We start from the raw sequence: 14,431 nt of genomic DNA, 5'->3' as shown, positions 1-14,431 counted from the left end.
CTGTTATTATATGCATGTCTTTCAATTCTGCTCGTTTTAATGGGTTTATCTGCGAAACAAGTAAAGGATTGTTATTATATATTAAACGCGTCAAATTGTATTTAGATCTAAAAGACTGGGAAATTTTATCCTTCGGTTCTGAAAACAAAAGTTTAAGATTTCTGCACGAATAATTTCGCAGCTCTTCCTGTTAATCAGAAATACGGTTTTTCACTTGAATGGTAATATAAATAAAGCATTTCGTTCGTTATCAGTATGAAGAAATCATTTTGTTTTCGTGTTTAAAATATTGAATCGTGACAAAAGAAAAAAGGACATATCGACAAATTGTTAAACCATATCAACGAGCTTTAAACAATACTGACATTTAACTTCATATAATATTAAATTTACATCAGCATTTTCTCTATCATCATTATTTCCTTTTGTGGATTGATTGCAACTGCTTTTAATATATTTAGTTTTATAGTATCGACAATATAATCCAGTTGTGTATTTTACATTTTTTTACTGCAGAATTCTAAACTTACAGGAAAATATATGTATTTTTATCGGATAAAATATAAAAAATAATTCTTTGAAATGAAAGAAGAGACTATATTGTTATTTATACTGAATGTGATGTCAATATCGTCTAGGTCATTGAATGATGTTTGTGACACTAATGACATCCAATGTCAAAATTCACAAATCCCTAAACCAAGGGAGATAATTTACGGACAATGTTACCGCAACGCTGCAATTCGCAGATTACTGAAAGTCAGTTTCCTCACATGTCTTAAAGAATGTATGAAAACATCAACGTGTTCCAATGTTAGTTACAGACGTGACTGGAAAATGTGTGATATAAATGGAAATCTGAACTCGGATGTAAAACTGGTACAGGAATATGGATGTTTTTCATCGGATATAAATTCATGGTCTAGGGTAAATACATAAAAAGCATATAGGATATAAATAATTTCATTGATAAATCCATACAACAGAAAATAGATAAACAACATAACTTGTTGCTGATTACAGGCAAACAGGTAACGGAAAGCAATATAACACACCTTTGAAAGCTGAATACTATTTTAAATATAACAAAGAGAAACATTGCACCTGACGCATCTCGATTCCAAGATAATTATCGTCCTGAATATGCATTTAGTTTGCCACTGCACATTAAACAGCCATCCATCCGTTCAACCAAGATAATAATAAAAGAGATCACATTGTCCGTAATTGATTAAAAGAGATTATATCTGTTGACGTAGTAAAGATATACTTTGATATTCAGGGTATAAATTGCAATTTCTGTAAATAATTCCTTTTCTATGACCTTCCTTTTCATTAAGTGGTTTAACTTTTAATGGCACCTTAAGCATATTCTACTAAAGACCAAACGTTCATTCTGAAGATGCAACCACTAGTTTTGGCTATGGTCTTAAACGCCTGTATTAAAAAAAACTAGATGCTAATAGTAACCTCACTAGCTTTTTGTTTGCTATTCCTTTAATGTTTGCCGAACAACCGCTATCAAATATTTGCTGAAGACAGGTTTAATTTCGGCAAGTGCAATTTAAGGGATTTCTACTGTTCCCTTGGGGGATACAGTGTCATGGATCAATGAAGACCAAAGGGAGATTATGATTTTTCAAAGTTGAAGTTTATGTTTAATCCATTTAAATTAATAATTATAACTCTGAAACTACGAATCATATTTACAAAGAGATTTAAATAAGATGAAGTAAAGCAATATATATGCATTGTAGTTTCAATCCAATCCAATGTGTACATTTTGATTTTCACTTGCTCAAGCTAGACAAGTATATTTCTTGCTCCTTTGTGGACCAGAATTTGACTGTAATAACTTTTTCAGCAAAATACTTTGTTCTACCCATATTTTTAGTACATTCTTGGAAACAAAATTTTGTATATTTTGTTACATGCATTACTACTGTAGCTGTATCACAGATAAACAGCATTCCTTCCAATACATTTTGTATCAGAAATCAAGCGGCATCTTCATTATTTTTCCCTCTCGATGATTCTCAATTTTAGCGTGATTGCATTTCAAAAACGGGCAAAATGATCCAGCTTTGTTTTTCATAATTTTTAAATAATATACACGATCGATTAAAAGGGTATCAATTATGAAAACGTATTTATTTAAAAATTTGTAATCTAGTGAATCTATTTGGACTCTAGAATTTCAGGTGGAATCGGTTGAAAAAAATTCGGAAGGACACGAATTCAGAAGAACTGCTTGTTGTGAATTTCAGAAAACACTCTAAATTATTCCTTTATTTCAGACACTAATTGGCAAATGTGCTAGACACAATTGTGCAGAAGGACACAAATGTGTTTTGAAAGGAGATACAACTATATGTGAATTGGCATGTAAGTTTAATAACAGTTTCTAATAAAGAAAACAGAGGGCCATAACATTGTAATGTTTTATTCTCTACTTTATTCCATCTTTTAACTGTTCTTTTGAATGATTATCTAATACCACTGTCACCTATGCAAATGTTGAAATGTAAGTGACGTTACCTTTTTATTGATAGGAATATAAAATCCTTCAAGTTTTTTTATTTTCAAAAAAGGTTCGAACGTGGAATTAACAGCTCTAAATGCGATAAAAATCTATGGTAAGTCGTTCTTATCAAAACTATGTTTAAGCAAGTTTTCGAAAAATTTACACACTGAGAATTTAATTACACACTGAGATTTTCAAAAATACACACTGAGATTAAATAAACTGAAAAAGAATTGCGAGTTGAAAATTACACATTTAAAATTGAAAATTACACACTGAATATTGAAAATTACACACTGAATATTGAAAATTACACACTGAGATTAAGTAAACTGTAAAACACTCACCGAAAATTGAAAATGACACACTGAGAATTAAAAACTACACTCTGAGATTAGTTCGTACATTTTATGCGCACTTATCTTATTAGCATACTTAATCAGAATCTATTGCAGGCTTGGATTATCACTAATTGGAGAACAGAAGCGTCAAGAAGCGAGAATAAATTCAGATTTAGAACGCATAAATTGTGCTCACAAATCTCAGTGTGTAATCTTCAATTCTTCGTGTGTAATTTTTAATTCTCAGTGTGTCATTTTCAATTATCAGTGTGTGTTTTTCAGTTTAGTTAATCATTGTGTAATTTTAAATTCACAGTGTGCAATTTTCAATTCTGAGTGAGTATTTTCAGTTTATTTAATCTCAGTGTGTATTTTTGAAATCTAAGTGTGTAATTTTAAATTCTCAGTGGGTAATTTTGAATTCACGGTGTGTTTTTAAGACTTTTAATCTCATTGTGTAACTTTTTAGAAAAATTTCTTAAACATATGTTTGACGAGAACTTTTGTTCACATTATCAGCGTATGCCAAGGTTAAGTGATCAAATTGTCTCTACAAACATAATTTAATGTAAAAATAAATTTTAGATTGTATCGGAAATCCAAATGTGAGCAATGCTCTATTGAATGAACCATTTGGACTTTCAAGAGACCTGGGCCACGGCATGATGTATAAGTGTATAAAAGGAATGAAAATATCTGGGAAACCTTTTGCTGTCTGTCGAGAAACAGGAAGATGGAAATCTATGTTTATCTGTGGTAAGACGTTTACACGGTATAGCTTGATACTCCATAAATTAAGCCGACATTATTTTACCGATATTTTTGTCTCATGAATCGATAAAAAATAGACCAATTAAAGGTAACAAACAAAAATAGCTTCAAATCAAAAGCATGAATATAAATTATTTTGGATAAAGAGGGATGGCAAAACAAATTGTCCTGTCGTCAAGTATCTGTGAAAAGTATGAACAAAAATACCGAACTACAAGTTAATTCAAAAAGGAGATAGTCCATAAAACCAGACAAAATCAGTCATCGTTTGGTCGTCAACATAAATGTTGTAACCACACCATATGCAATAGGAATGCAGGTTCAAATAGGTCAATCTCCTGATAATTCTAAGCTAATTCTATAATTGCATTTGTTATATGCTATTGTCTGGTATATTAATAACTATCAAAACACTTTACATCTGATAAGTAGATACCTATAATGTGTAAAATATAGCTTAGATATTCAGGGGAAAATATTAAATGAACTTATCTGTAATGAACTTATAGTATTATACTAGAATGACATTCAGTTAAGGTATTGTATTTTATGTTTTTTTCTCTCAGAAATACAATGTGAGAACGGATGGATAGAATTTGGTGGCCATTGTTATTACATCGGACCTGATAAAAAAACGTGGGAAGATTCTGAGGTAAGTGGCATATGGTGGACAATTTTACACTAACTTGAGTAACGATGATATGAACAGTAAATAGCCCAATTATGAAAATGACGTTGATGAATTTGATTTTAAGCTATGCAAGTTGTATAAGTCGGCGAAACTAAAAGTAATTTAAGCAAGGTGCAAATTCATTCCGATTTTAACCATCTATGTGTTATAATCATATCTCATTCCTACAACACGATTAGTACAGTATTAATTGATTGATTGATTCATAAATTGGTGTTTGAACGACACTTTCAGCACTATTGGCTACTTCGTGGTGCTTATTTTTTTATTGGTGAAAGAAGCCGGATTGCGTAGAACAAAACCATCGACCCTCGGCTGGAAAACTGACAATCCTTGCACTTACAGTCCTTGGATGGTGTAAACCTCCCACCAACACCATACACCATTACACCATTCACCATACACTATTACACCATACACCCTGTGCCATTACACCATACACGTTACACCTTTGCACCATACACCTTACACATTACACCATAATGCAATTTAATTTCAAAGAAAGCGTGCGACTTCAAAATTATTTATTTATTTTAAAAAACGAATTTTGATTACAATATTGTAAATTAATGTATAAAATTAAAAATCAGTTCTTATCAATATTTTGCATAGTTTTAAATGTCGTACATCATTCATTCACACCATTCCCAATCGCACGTTACACCATTACACCATTCTCCTTACACCATACACCATACACCTTCTACCATAGCACCATATGCCATACACCAATACACCATACACGTTTGTTTGGGAAGTTTACACCATCCAACGGCTGTATTACAGTAAATATATTTGAAACAAGTGTCGCTTAGTCCAAAGATGGGCATTGTTAATTATAAACCACTTGATTTTATGCTTCTTTTTAAGTCTGGCATTTAAATATAAAGATCTGAGAACGTTATAACTGATAATCAAAATAAGGCAATATGGACCCGGTCACTCGTCTTTTGTTTAGACCCTGTTTCCCTTCTCGGGATAAACATTTTTTTGTTACTTTAATTAAATGAAGGAACTTTTTCTTAAATAAAAAAACAGGAACAAGAATATGTTTTTTTTTCAAATCAATTTTGTTTGTATGTATTCACTCATTGTGATTAGAAACAAAATGTTTTTCTCTGTCCTTCTAAAACAATTATCTTGTTTTCAAGAAATTTATAACCAAATGATAACACCCGCCATCGCCTGTTTAACACACACCAACATTGAATGGTCGGTGCCAAAATATTCTCTACGAAACTAATAAGCCCAAGGTGGCACGGTAGTATTTACCGGGTCATAGGGATAATAATAGCATTTTAGAATGTTCACCACGTTCTTTCATTGACACAGAACCTAAATACACAGTTAACTTTCATTATAATATTCAGAAAACAAATTTGAATAGGTATGATGACCGTTTCTTTTTCCTGCTATCTTTATTAACCTAAGGCCATTAGTGTTTTTATGTCTTTTATCATGCAGTGAATACAAAAAAAAAAAAAAACCTAACAAAAAATTCATGTTCACCTGTGTGTAAAATCATTTCATATTTTCTACACCTGATTCATCCCATAGCTTGGGATAAAATGTTCACTAGATGCTGGTTTTTTTTTTGTTCATTCAGAGTGTGCAAATACATTAACCTAAGTAAAGTACACAAAAGTGCAACCTAGTTCCCGGAAAGTAAATACAAGCGTGCCACCTTAAAGTCCAAAATACTCTTAGACAGATTCCATAACTTGAATATATATACATAATTATTTACGGAGGTGACAATCCCGCATTATTCTAAATGATACTAATGTTGTGTGGGTACTCTTTTTATGTTTTTGTAACAAGTGAAGATAGTTTTACATAACATTATCAGAATTTTATCCAATCATCGGCAAATTATAAATACGTCTTTTTGCCAGTTACCGATTTGGTTCTGTTATTTCACAATTTTAACACAAATTGTTTTCTTTTCCCAATCGTAGACTTGGGCTCGACTGAAACAATGTACTGCTGCCTATGCAATGCATAATACATTTAACGTGATTTGCAGGCGTTTTGATATTTTAAATGACTAACAACTATTGATATCAACATTTTTTTTTGCCTAACAAAGATTACATGTAATAAAAAGATTTGCAAAACTAATAGAGTCCACACAATACACACTGATACATTTGCTCTTTTCGCTACTTCTGAATAGTCAATGAAATGTTTGTTCCTTCTAAGGGATACAACATGTACAAACTAATCTAGGCAGGGTCGGCTACGGAATTTGAAATAAACTATTGATTTATAATGACTTTACACATATATGCATGTTATTGACCTATTTGTAGTGATCTCGTTCGATCATGGATATGTAGGTTTTCAAGGTTATCACCATCAACTAGAAGAAACAGGTTCCGTACGGCTCTGATCATGTGCAAAGAACAGCATAGTGTAATCTAACGCAATTAGGTGGAGTTTGTCAGTTATTTATCACTAGGGTAAAGCAGATTCACTTAAGTTACCTATATCCCAACAAGGAAGACGCGAAAATTCGTTAATACAATATTCATCAATTTGTCAATTCTGAACTACTTGAAGCTAATTGAATTCTTTGTTTAATGTTCAAGATTTCCAGATTTTCCATGCAGAATATTCAACATAACAAAAAGGGGTGGTGTTTCTACGAAAACCCTCAATTGATAAACATGTTATGATTCCGATAACTGACATTCATCATGTTTTTGATTTCTCAAGGATATTAGGCGTACTTCAATTTGGGAGATGATCACTACTGTACGTTGATGTTTACAAAATGTCCTTTTTCACTTCAGATGGCTTTAATTTTCCTTATGTTAACATTTACTACAACACAAAAGTTACCTTGAACAATGTTGAACAAAGCCTTACAGCAACAAAAAATTATATAATGTTCTCTTATTGAAACCTGACGTTCACTGCGGAAAGCGGCTACACGCAACTTTTAAGTGATGAGCCTTTTAAGATGAAAAACGCGGGAATATTTGAGTATATTTGTTTTTATTTTTTCTATTGTTGTCCAATTACAGAGAATATAATTACTTTTTTTGTGTTTTGGTCATGATTTCAATTTTTACAATGCAGAATTTTTACCAAAACAAAATTTAGTATAATTCCAACAAAACCAAAATCACGTAATTCGTGAATATGCTAGTATATTTGTACACGAAATGTATGATTGAATTAAAAACTGAACTTTAGAGACGATCATTATTGTAGATAAGTTTTAAAAATCTTGAACAGAGATTTTTCCATGTTTTTATTAAGAAAGTTTCGATGCATCCTTGTACAAGAACATGAGTTACTCTTGTCTTATTGTCTCAATGAAAATCATAGCACATTTCCTAATCTATATTGAACGATACCAAACACATTCACCGTACCCATTTCCCCCATAGTTTTCTATAGCAATGCACTGTTTTCCAGGCCAATCGAAATTTTGGAGAAGAGCAATTGATATATTGTTAACTTATTCTCATCTTGAATATGCACATGATAAAGTTTCGAGTATATTAACAAAGTTACGGGCATCCCTACAATTCCTACCTCAAATGATACCATTATCGTAATATTTCAGTTACGCGTATATTTGTTGATTTCTATTATTTCTTTTTATTATAAGGATTCATCTGTGTATAGCCTATAATGTTTTTACAAAAAGAATTATACCATACTATACAACATTTTTATAATTTTCAGGCTGAAGGCGTTCTTCATCTTGATATGTTGTACATGTACCTTAAATTACGCGTACACATTTTCCCAATGTGATTTTGGAAGATCGCTTGTGTCTTACAAATTATATAGTGCACATGTAAACTTTACTGTGGCAATATTGATAAACAAATGACACACATATCGATTGGACATTATCGTTTCAGACTGATTGCCAGAGGAAAGGTTCTCACTTGGTTAAAATAGAGGATGCATCTGAAAATCTCTGGCTGGAACAAGTTATGATTGGTGAGTTTTCTTTAATTGCCTATCTGGCAAAATATTTCATATTGATATATAAAATTCGAGCAAAACAATTAGTTATATGAGATTCCCCCCCCCCCCCCTCGCAAAAAAATATTCCTCCCCGAACAGTCATCCAAAAATCATACCGACCTAAGAATTAATTTGAAGATCTAAGTTTCTTATTCAACGATTTTGCTGTTTCAAGTTTCCCTCACCAAAATAATGTCCAAAACCATTCATATACAAATGATCAATAATTGAAAAGCATAAATTCATCAAGAAATTGTGAGTGTTTTGGTTCTGTTCTTCTGCATTATGCTTTTACCGTTTTTTAAGATCGCAACCATATTTAATCCCGCTACATTTTTACATGTCTGTCCCAAGCAAGAAGCCTTCACGCTAGTGATTGTCGTTGATTTTTGTCTGCAATTATTGAATTTCGTGTATTGATTCACTATAAATAAGGCTGTTGGAATGCTCTTTTAAATTGTTTCACATTTAGTAATTCTGGCGCCTTTAAAGCTAACTTTACAGTTAGCTTTTTTCCTCGTTTATTGAAAGACAAGTGCTTACCTGTTAGTATTCACGTCCCTTTCCTTTGGGTAATGTGGATAGTTCTCTCATTAACTCCATTCATCATGACAAAATATTGTGACAGAGCGTAAGATAAAGCAGTAATAACTGTTTATGAAGTGTGAACATCTTATTTTGAAATCTGATAATAGTTATGATTGCTCAGTTATGTATTCTACACAGTCACACAATTGTATTTTTCACAGTTTGTTCTATATAAGAGCCATTGCAGTTACGTCCTTGATTGATATCAACGTTATTATTTTATTAATATAGACATCATAAATTGGTCATGACTGTTAGTTTATATTATTACATATATAGAGATATAGTGCTGATGTAAGAATCCGCCTGTGGATATTTAAATGGAAATAATAAGTAATTGTTGGCTTCCTGCTATTTATGGTGAATCACTGTTTGTTTTAGCCCTTACGTACCGATTGTGTATTGTAATTACGTGTGTACATTTTGCAAGTGAATTGGATTAAAAAAGGGAGGATTGATGTCTTAAAAAAGAAGTTGAACATCGTCCCATATTCAAGAACCTGTTCAAAGTGAGAAAACTCGTCCATGGTTGTTCTTAATACATGTATGTATCGTGATAATTGGAAATTTCGGTGTTGACTTAGGACTTTTGATAGTTTGTTTAATCTAATCACAAGTACTACTTCTGGGGCACTTAAGATAACTCCTGGTTTTTGGTTGAGTTCTTGTGTCTGGGTCTTTAATTTTCTATGTAGTGTTTTATACTATTGTTTGTCTTTTTATCGTTTTCGTTTTTTACCATTGTCCTGTAGGTCTCTTTTATATATATTAAGAATGGAAACGGGGAATGTGTCAAAAAGACAACAACCCGAACAAAGTGCAGAAAACAGCCAAAGGCCACCAATGAGTCTTCAACACAGAGAGAAAATCCCGCACCTGGAGGCGGACTTCATCTGGCCTCTTAACAAAAATGTGTACTGGTTCAGCGAAAATGGACGTCACACTAAAAACTCCAAAACATATAAATGAACCAAAAATTTAAAAAAAAAAACGCTAACAAGGCTAACAAAGGCCAGAGGCTCTTGATTTGGAACAGTCGCAAAAATGCGGCGGAGTTAAACATGTTTTGTGAGATCTGAACCCTCCCCCTATAATATATACATGTCCTTTTGCTATCATCCGCCACTTTTGTAATACACTCGTAACGATCAATGTATAACTTTGGTATATTATTTGTTTGTTGTAGAATAGTGTGTGTTACCCGTAAGATGTCTTATGGATATTGAATTCCTTGAACTGCTGTTGAATGCTTTTATTCATAGTACAATCGATCTTGACGGATATTTCTGCTGTCAGTTTTTCCCTTCTTCCACCGTTTGGTATCTTATTCCTTTGTTATATTTTCAATCATGGCGGTTACTATGGATAATAGACCAACAAGTAATTCATACACTAAAATCTTAACGCACTGAGGATCATAAGAACTCATTTGGTTTACATAATTTCCGTTGCTTCCGATGTATCGATCTTTGAAACATGACTGTACATGATAAGTAGAAATGTCATTCAATGGCAAGAACCTCGATAAACAGACAATTGGCAGATTCGGTCTAGTGCATTAGTTGAGACCTAGTATTGCTGATTAATAGGATTATAGGAAGAAATACTATAGCTTTGATAAAATTGCTTTTTAAAACCAATTACTTCTTTAGGGGATCAATGAATGATTTTAATTCATGTTTGCATTTTTAAAGCTCATGTATTGCAGATATATTTTTCAGTTTATAGTTTCTGTCTATCTATCATTGTTTTGTTTTATAATATGTCAAAGTGCTTAAATTAGTACAAATTATCAGTTGAATGCAATGGATCAAAATATTATCTAGACACCCTAAGGACCAATTATTCAAGTATTATTCATTTATTCAGTAGTTTCACAGAGATCTATTACGTCCACAAACATTGCCATAGTGAAACAAACACCTATTATTAGCCTCTAGACAGATAAGCTAAAAATCAAAGTCAGATGATGTGGTATGATTGCCAATGCGACAGCTCTGCACCAGAGACATAATGACGTAGAATTCAGCAACTATAAGTCACCACTCTGTCTTCAACAATGAGTAAAAACCATTCCGCATAGCAATGTATGAATGGGTTCGGCATGACAAATGTTAAACAATTCAAACGAGAAAATCTAACGATCTGATTCATGTACAAAACAACAAATGAAAATAAATATGATATACAGCATCAAACGACAACTTCTGAATTACAGGCTCCTGATATGTATGTTTTATACTGGCTGATTTTGGTGAAATCTTATCTCATCGGAACAAATAGTGATATACTCGTGCATATGCTGTTAATGAACACCATGCTATTAAGATTAATCCAAACGCTATCATTAGATGTTGTACAAACAGTTTTTATTACAGAACTATATAATATTTCTAATACATCAAATCGTTGCAGCTCATTGTTTATAAAATCCAAATCTACATGTATGTTATTTTTCAGAGAAAAACATTGATAGCCTGAGAATTGGTGCACATGATAGTGTTCAAGAAGGAAGATGGCGATGGATTTATGATAACACATCTGTAGATTTTACCAACTGGGGTGATAAACAGCCTAATAATTATGATAATCAGGATTGTGCAGAATTGTTGAAATCCTCTTCGTACCGATGGAACGATGATTTTTGTACATCGTTGTTGCGATATATATGTGAGAAATCGATTGGAGCTTAACATTCTTCACCAAGGTGTAGATGTATGTTATCTTACTTTTGCTTATGACACTACCAGCATTAACATTCCATAATACAATGTTAATTTTCAAAGTTATGTTGTTTCTAACGTATTTAGGTATTTATACATCCTTAGCTTCAAATATTTTATTTTGAGCGTTTCAAATGAACACTGTGTCTAAACTATCAAAAACAATGTTTGGACTCAATAGTATATAATATCCGGTACGGTGACGAATCATCAACAGACAATGAAAAGGTAGAATTTCTGTTTATTTTTTTGTTATTTTTATGATACTGAAGAATATAGATACACAGTTTATTATAGTGACAGTGTGTATAACAAAATATGCACAATATTGAAATATTTCAATTAAATTACACCCGGCCCAATGGACCTATCAGTCACTTTAAATAGATACTATAGTATTAATTCAGATTGACATCAGGAATTTATATACATGTTAATTATTTAAATATAAGTGTTGTATGCGTTTAGTTAATGACTGTTCTAAGTATCGAGCTGTTTTTCGAGGATATTCAGACAATAATACATTAAACTTTTCACTGTTATTCAAATTCAATACGATTTCACTAAGTCCAGAGAATAATTGATTAAGTAGCCCATTGTAAAATTCGCATTTAACCAGAAAGTGTAGTTCATTTTCAACATTTCCGGAGTCGCTCATCTACATATTCGTTGGTATTCTGGCTCACCAACAAAACTTCCTTTTTCCAATCTTAGCGGAAGAATGCCACATCTAAATTGGGCCAGTACCGATCTTTCTCTACGTTTTAAATTGGGTTTAATATATGTTTCTGTTAAATATATAGATTTAAAGGTTCTATATGTACGCAGTTTCGGAAAGTTAGATAAGAGTGTATGCCATTTTGTTTGACATCTATCCATAAGATTGTTTCTGACACTTTTAACATCACATTTTAGCATTTGTTGAAAGTTATCATCCATACCAACTAAGGACATTATTGTTCTTACACTAGATGACCAATTGTTCGTATATAGTTCGTAGTCCCATAGGAACACCTTTTTTTCAAAGTCTACTATTGTCCATATCCATCAATCGGTTCCAGTATCTAACCATATTACACCAGCGACGTTCTTTTGAAGGTAACCATACAACATCTCCGTTGATAGCCATCTTTGCGAACTCCTAAAAAGTGTCTAATGGCCTTGTTTTGAACAGTGTCGACACAAATAAAGTCTTTATAACCCCACACTGAAGAACAGTAGTCGAGTATAGGCACAATACAAGAGCCATACAGTTTTTCATAAGTCTTTATGCCAAATTCTTTTAAACTGTGTATCTTCGATATAATAGCTCCGAGTGCTCTTCCTCCAGCTGTAGAAAGATTTTCAGCATTCGACGTATAATCTGTTTTCTCATTGTAAATAACTCCAAGGTATTTATATTTGTCTGTAATTTGCAAAATGTTTCCTCCGATTCTGAACTGAAATTCACTCCGTTTTTTACGAGATGCTCTGACTTGTCTGTATTTATTAAGACTCTCCATTTTTTTGCACCAATCATGCAATTTATCTAGCATCTTTTGCATATCACATTCATTCTCGGTCATCAAAACAATATCGTCCGCATACAGAAGTAAAGACAATTTCGATTCTCCAATATTAATACCAAGTCCACGTGCATTATTTTCATCAACAAGATCATCAATAAAAAACAGAAAATAATGTCGGAGATAAATGATCACCTTGTGTTACACCAGAGTTACATAAAAAACAATCGGACATTTTATTGTTTAATCGAATACTTGCGGTTGTTTGCATATATAAACTTTTAATAGAATTATATGTTTTCCCATCAATATTGTTAAACAATAGTTTGTACAGCAACATATCACGATCTACGAAATCAAAAGACCTTTTTAGGTCAATAAATGTAGCAATAACATTTGGATTGTTTTTTATTATGCTGTTAAGGGTGAATATATGATCCTCACACAAACGATTTTTACGAAAGCCGTTTTGTTCCTCAGAAAGTAAATCATTATCCTCCAGATATGAAGTCACTCTATTGTTTATAAATCCACTGTACAGCTTCGAAACACACAACAACAAACTGATTCCTCGATAATGTAGAGAATGCGTTTATCTGATGATTTGTCTTTAAGTATCGGACAGATAATGGCCTGATGCCATAATGATGGGACAATGCTTGTGTCGAAAACTAGTTGAAACATAAAATATAGGACGGTGATAACGTTTTCTGTCTTCAATACTTCATAAGGGATATTATCAATTCCACACGATTTACCGTTTTATGTTCTTGAGACAAGTCGCCTAATTTCATCTATAGTTATAGCTGAATTCAACTCTTCATTTTCAATAAACAAAGGATCGAGCATTCTGTCTCCTAATAAGACTTTATGACTAGAGGAATATCAATGAAAATTACCATCAAAATCGTCCGCTGAATTATCCATATCATATATTGTTTGAAAATCTGTTTTCCATTTTTCTAAAACAACTTTTTCATCACTAACAATCTCACCACCTTTGTCATATATTTCCATTGGAATAAAAGAATGTCTACGATGCCCTAGCTGTTTGATTTTGTTCCAAAAATCCGTTGGATTATTCGTCGTCATAGTTTCAATGTCAGTGCACATACTTTGCTTATATTGCCTTTCATACTGGCGTAGCTTGCGGTCAAAGTTTTTTTGCGCTAACTGAAACTTTGTTCTTAGTTTATTTTTCACATTGGTACGTCCTTTGAACTACAAGTACTGTTTTTCTGTTAAATGCATATTATTCCATAATGTTTGTAGTTCATCGTTCCAAAAATGCTTTTTCA

The 14,431-nt window shown here is 32.3% G+C and overlaps 1 protein-coding gene across 1 annotated transcript; it reads left to right on the top strand.

Annotated features, from left to right (window-relative positions):
* Nucleotides 1–219: 219 nt before the first annotated feature.
* On the top strand, nucleotides 220–13,500 carry LOC127721201 (versican core protein-like). Its single transcript, XM_052227884.1, has 6 exons — nucleotides 220–927; nucleotides 2,298–2,385; nucleotides 3,451–3,621; nucleotides 4,203–4,288; nucleotides 8,209–8,290; nucleotides 11,366–13,500. Exons 1-6 carry the CDS (start codon nucleotides 583–585, stop codon nucleotides 11,596–11,598), a joined length of 1,005 nt encoding a protein of 334 aa, XP_052083844.1. The 5' UTR covers nucleotides 220–582; the 3' UTR covers nucleotides 11,599–13,500.
* The last annotated feature ends 931 nt before the right edge of the window (nucleotides 13,501–14,431 follow it).

This window comes from Mytilus californianus, unplaced genomic scaffold, assembly GCF_021869535.1.
Source record: "Mytilus californianus isolate M0D057914Y unplaced genomic scaffold, xbMytCali1.0.p SCAF_12, whole genome shotgun sequence".
NCBI lineage: Eukaryota > Metazoa > Mollusca > Bivalvia > Mytilida > Mytilidae > Mytilus > Mytilus californianus.
Note: the sequence above shows the minus strand (reverse complement) of the source record. Positions and strands in the feature narration are given on the sequence as shown.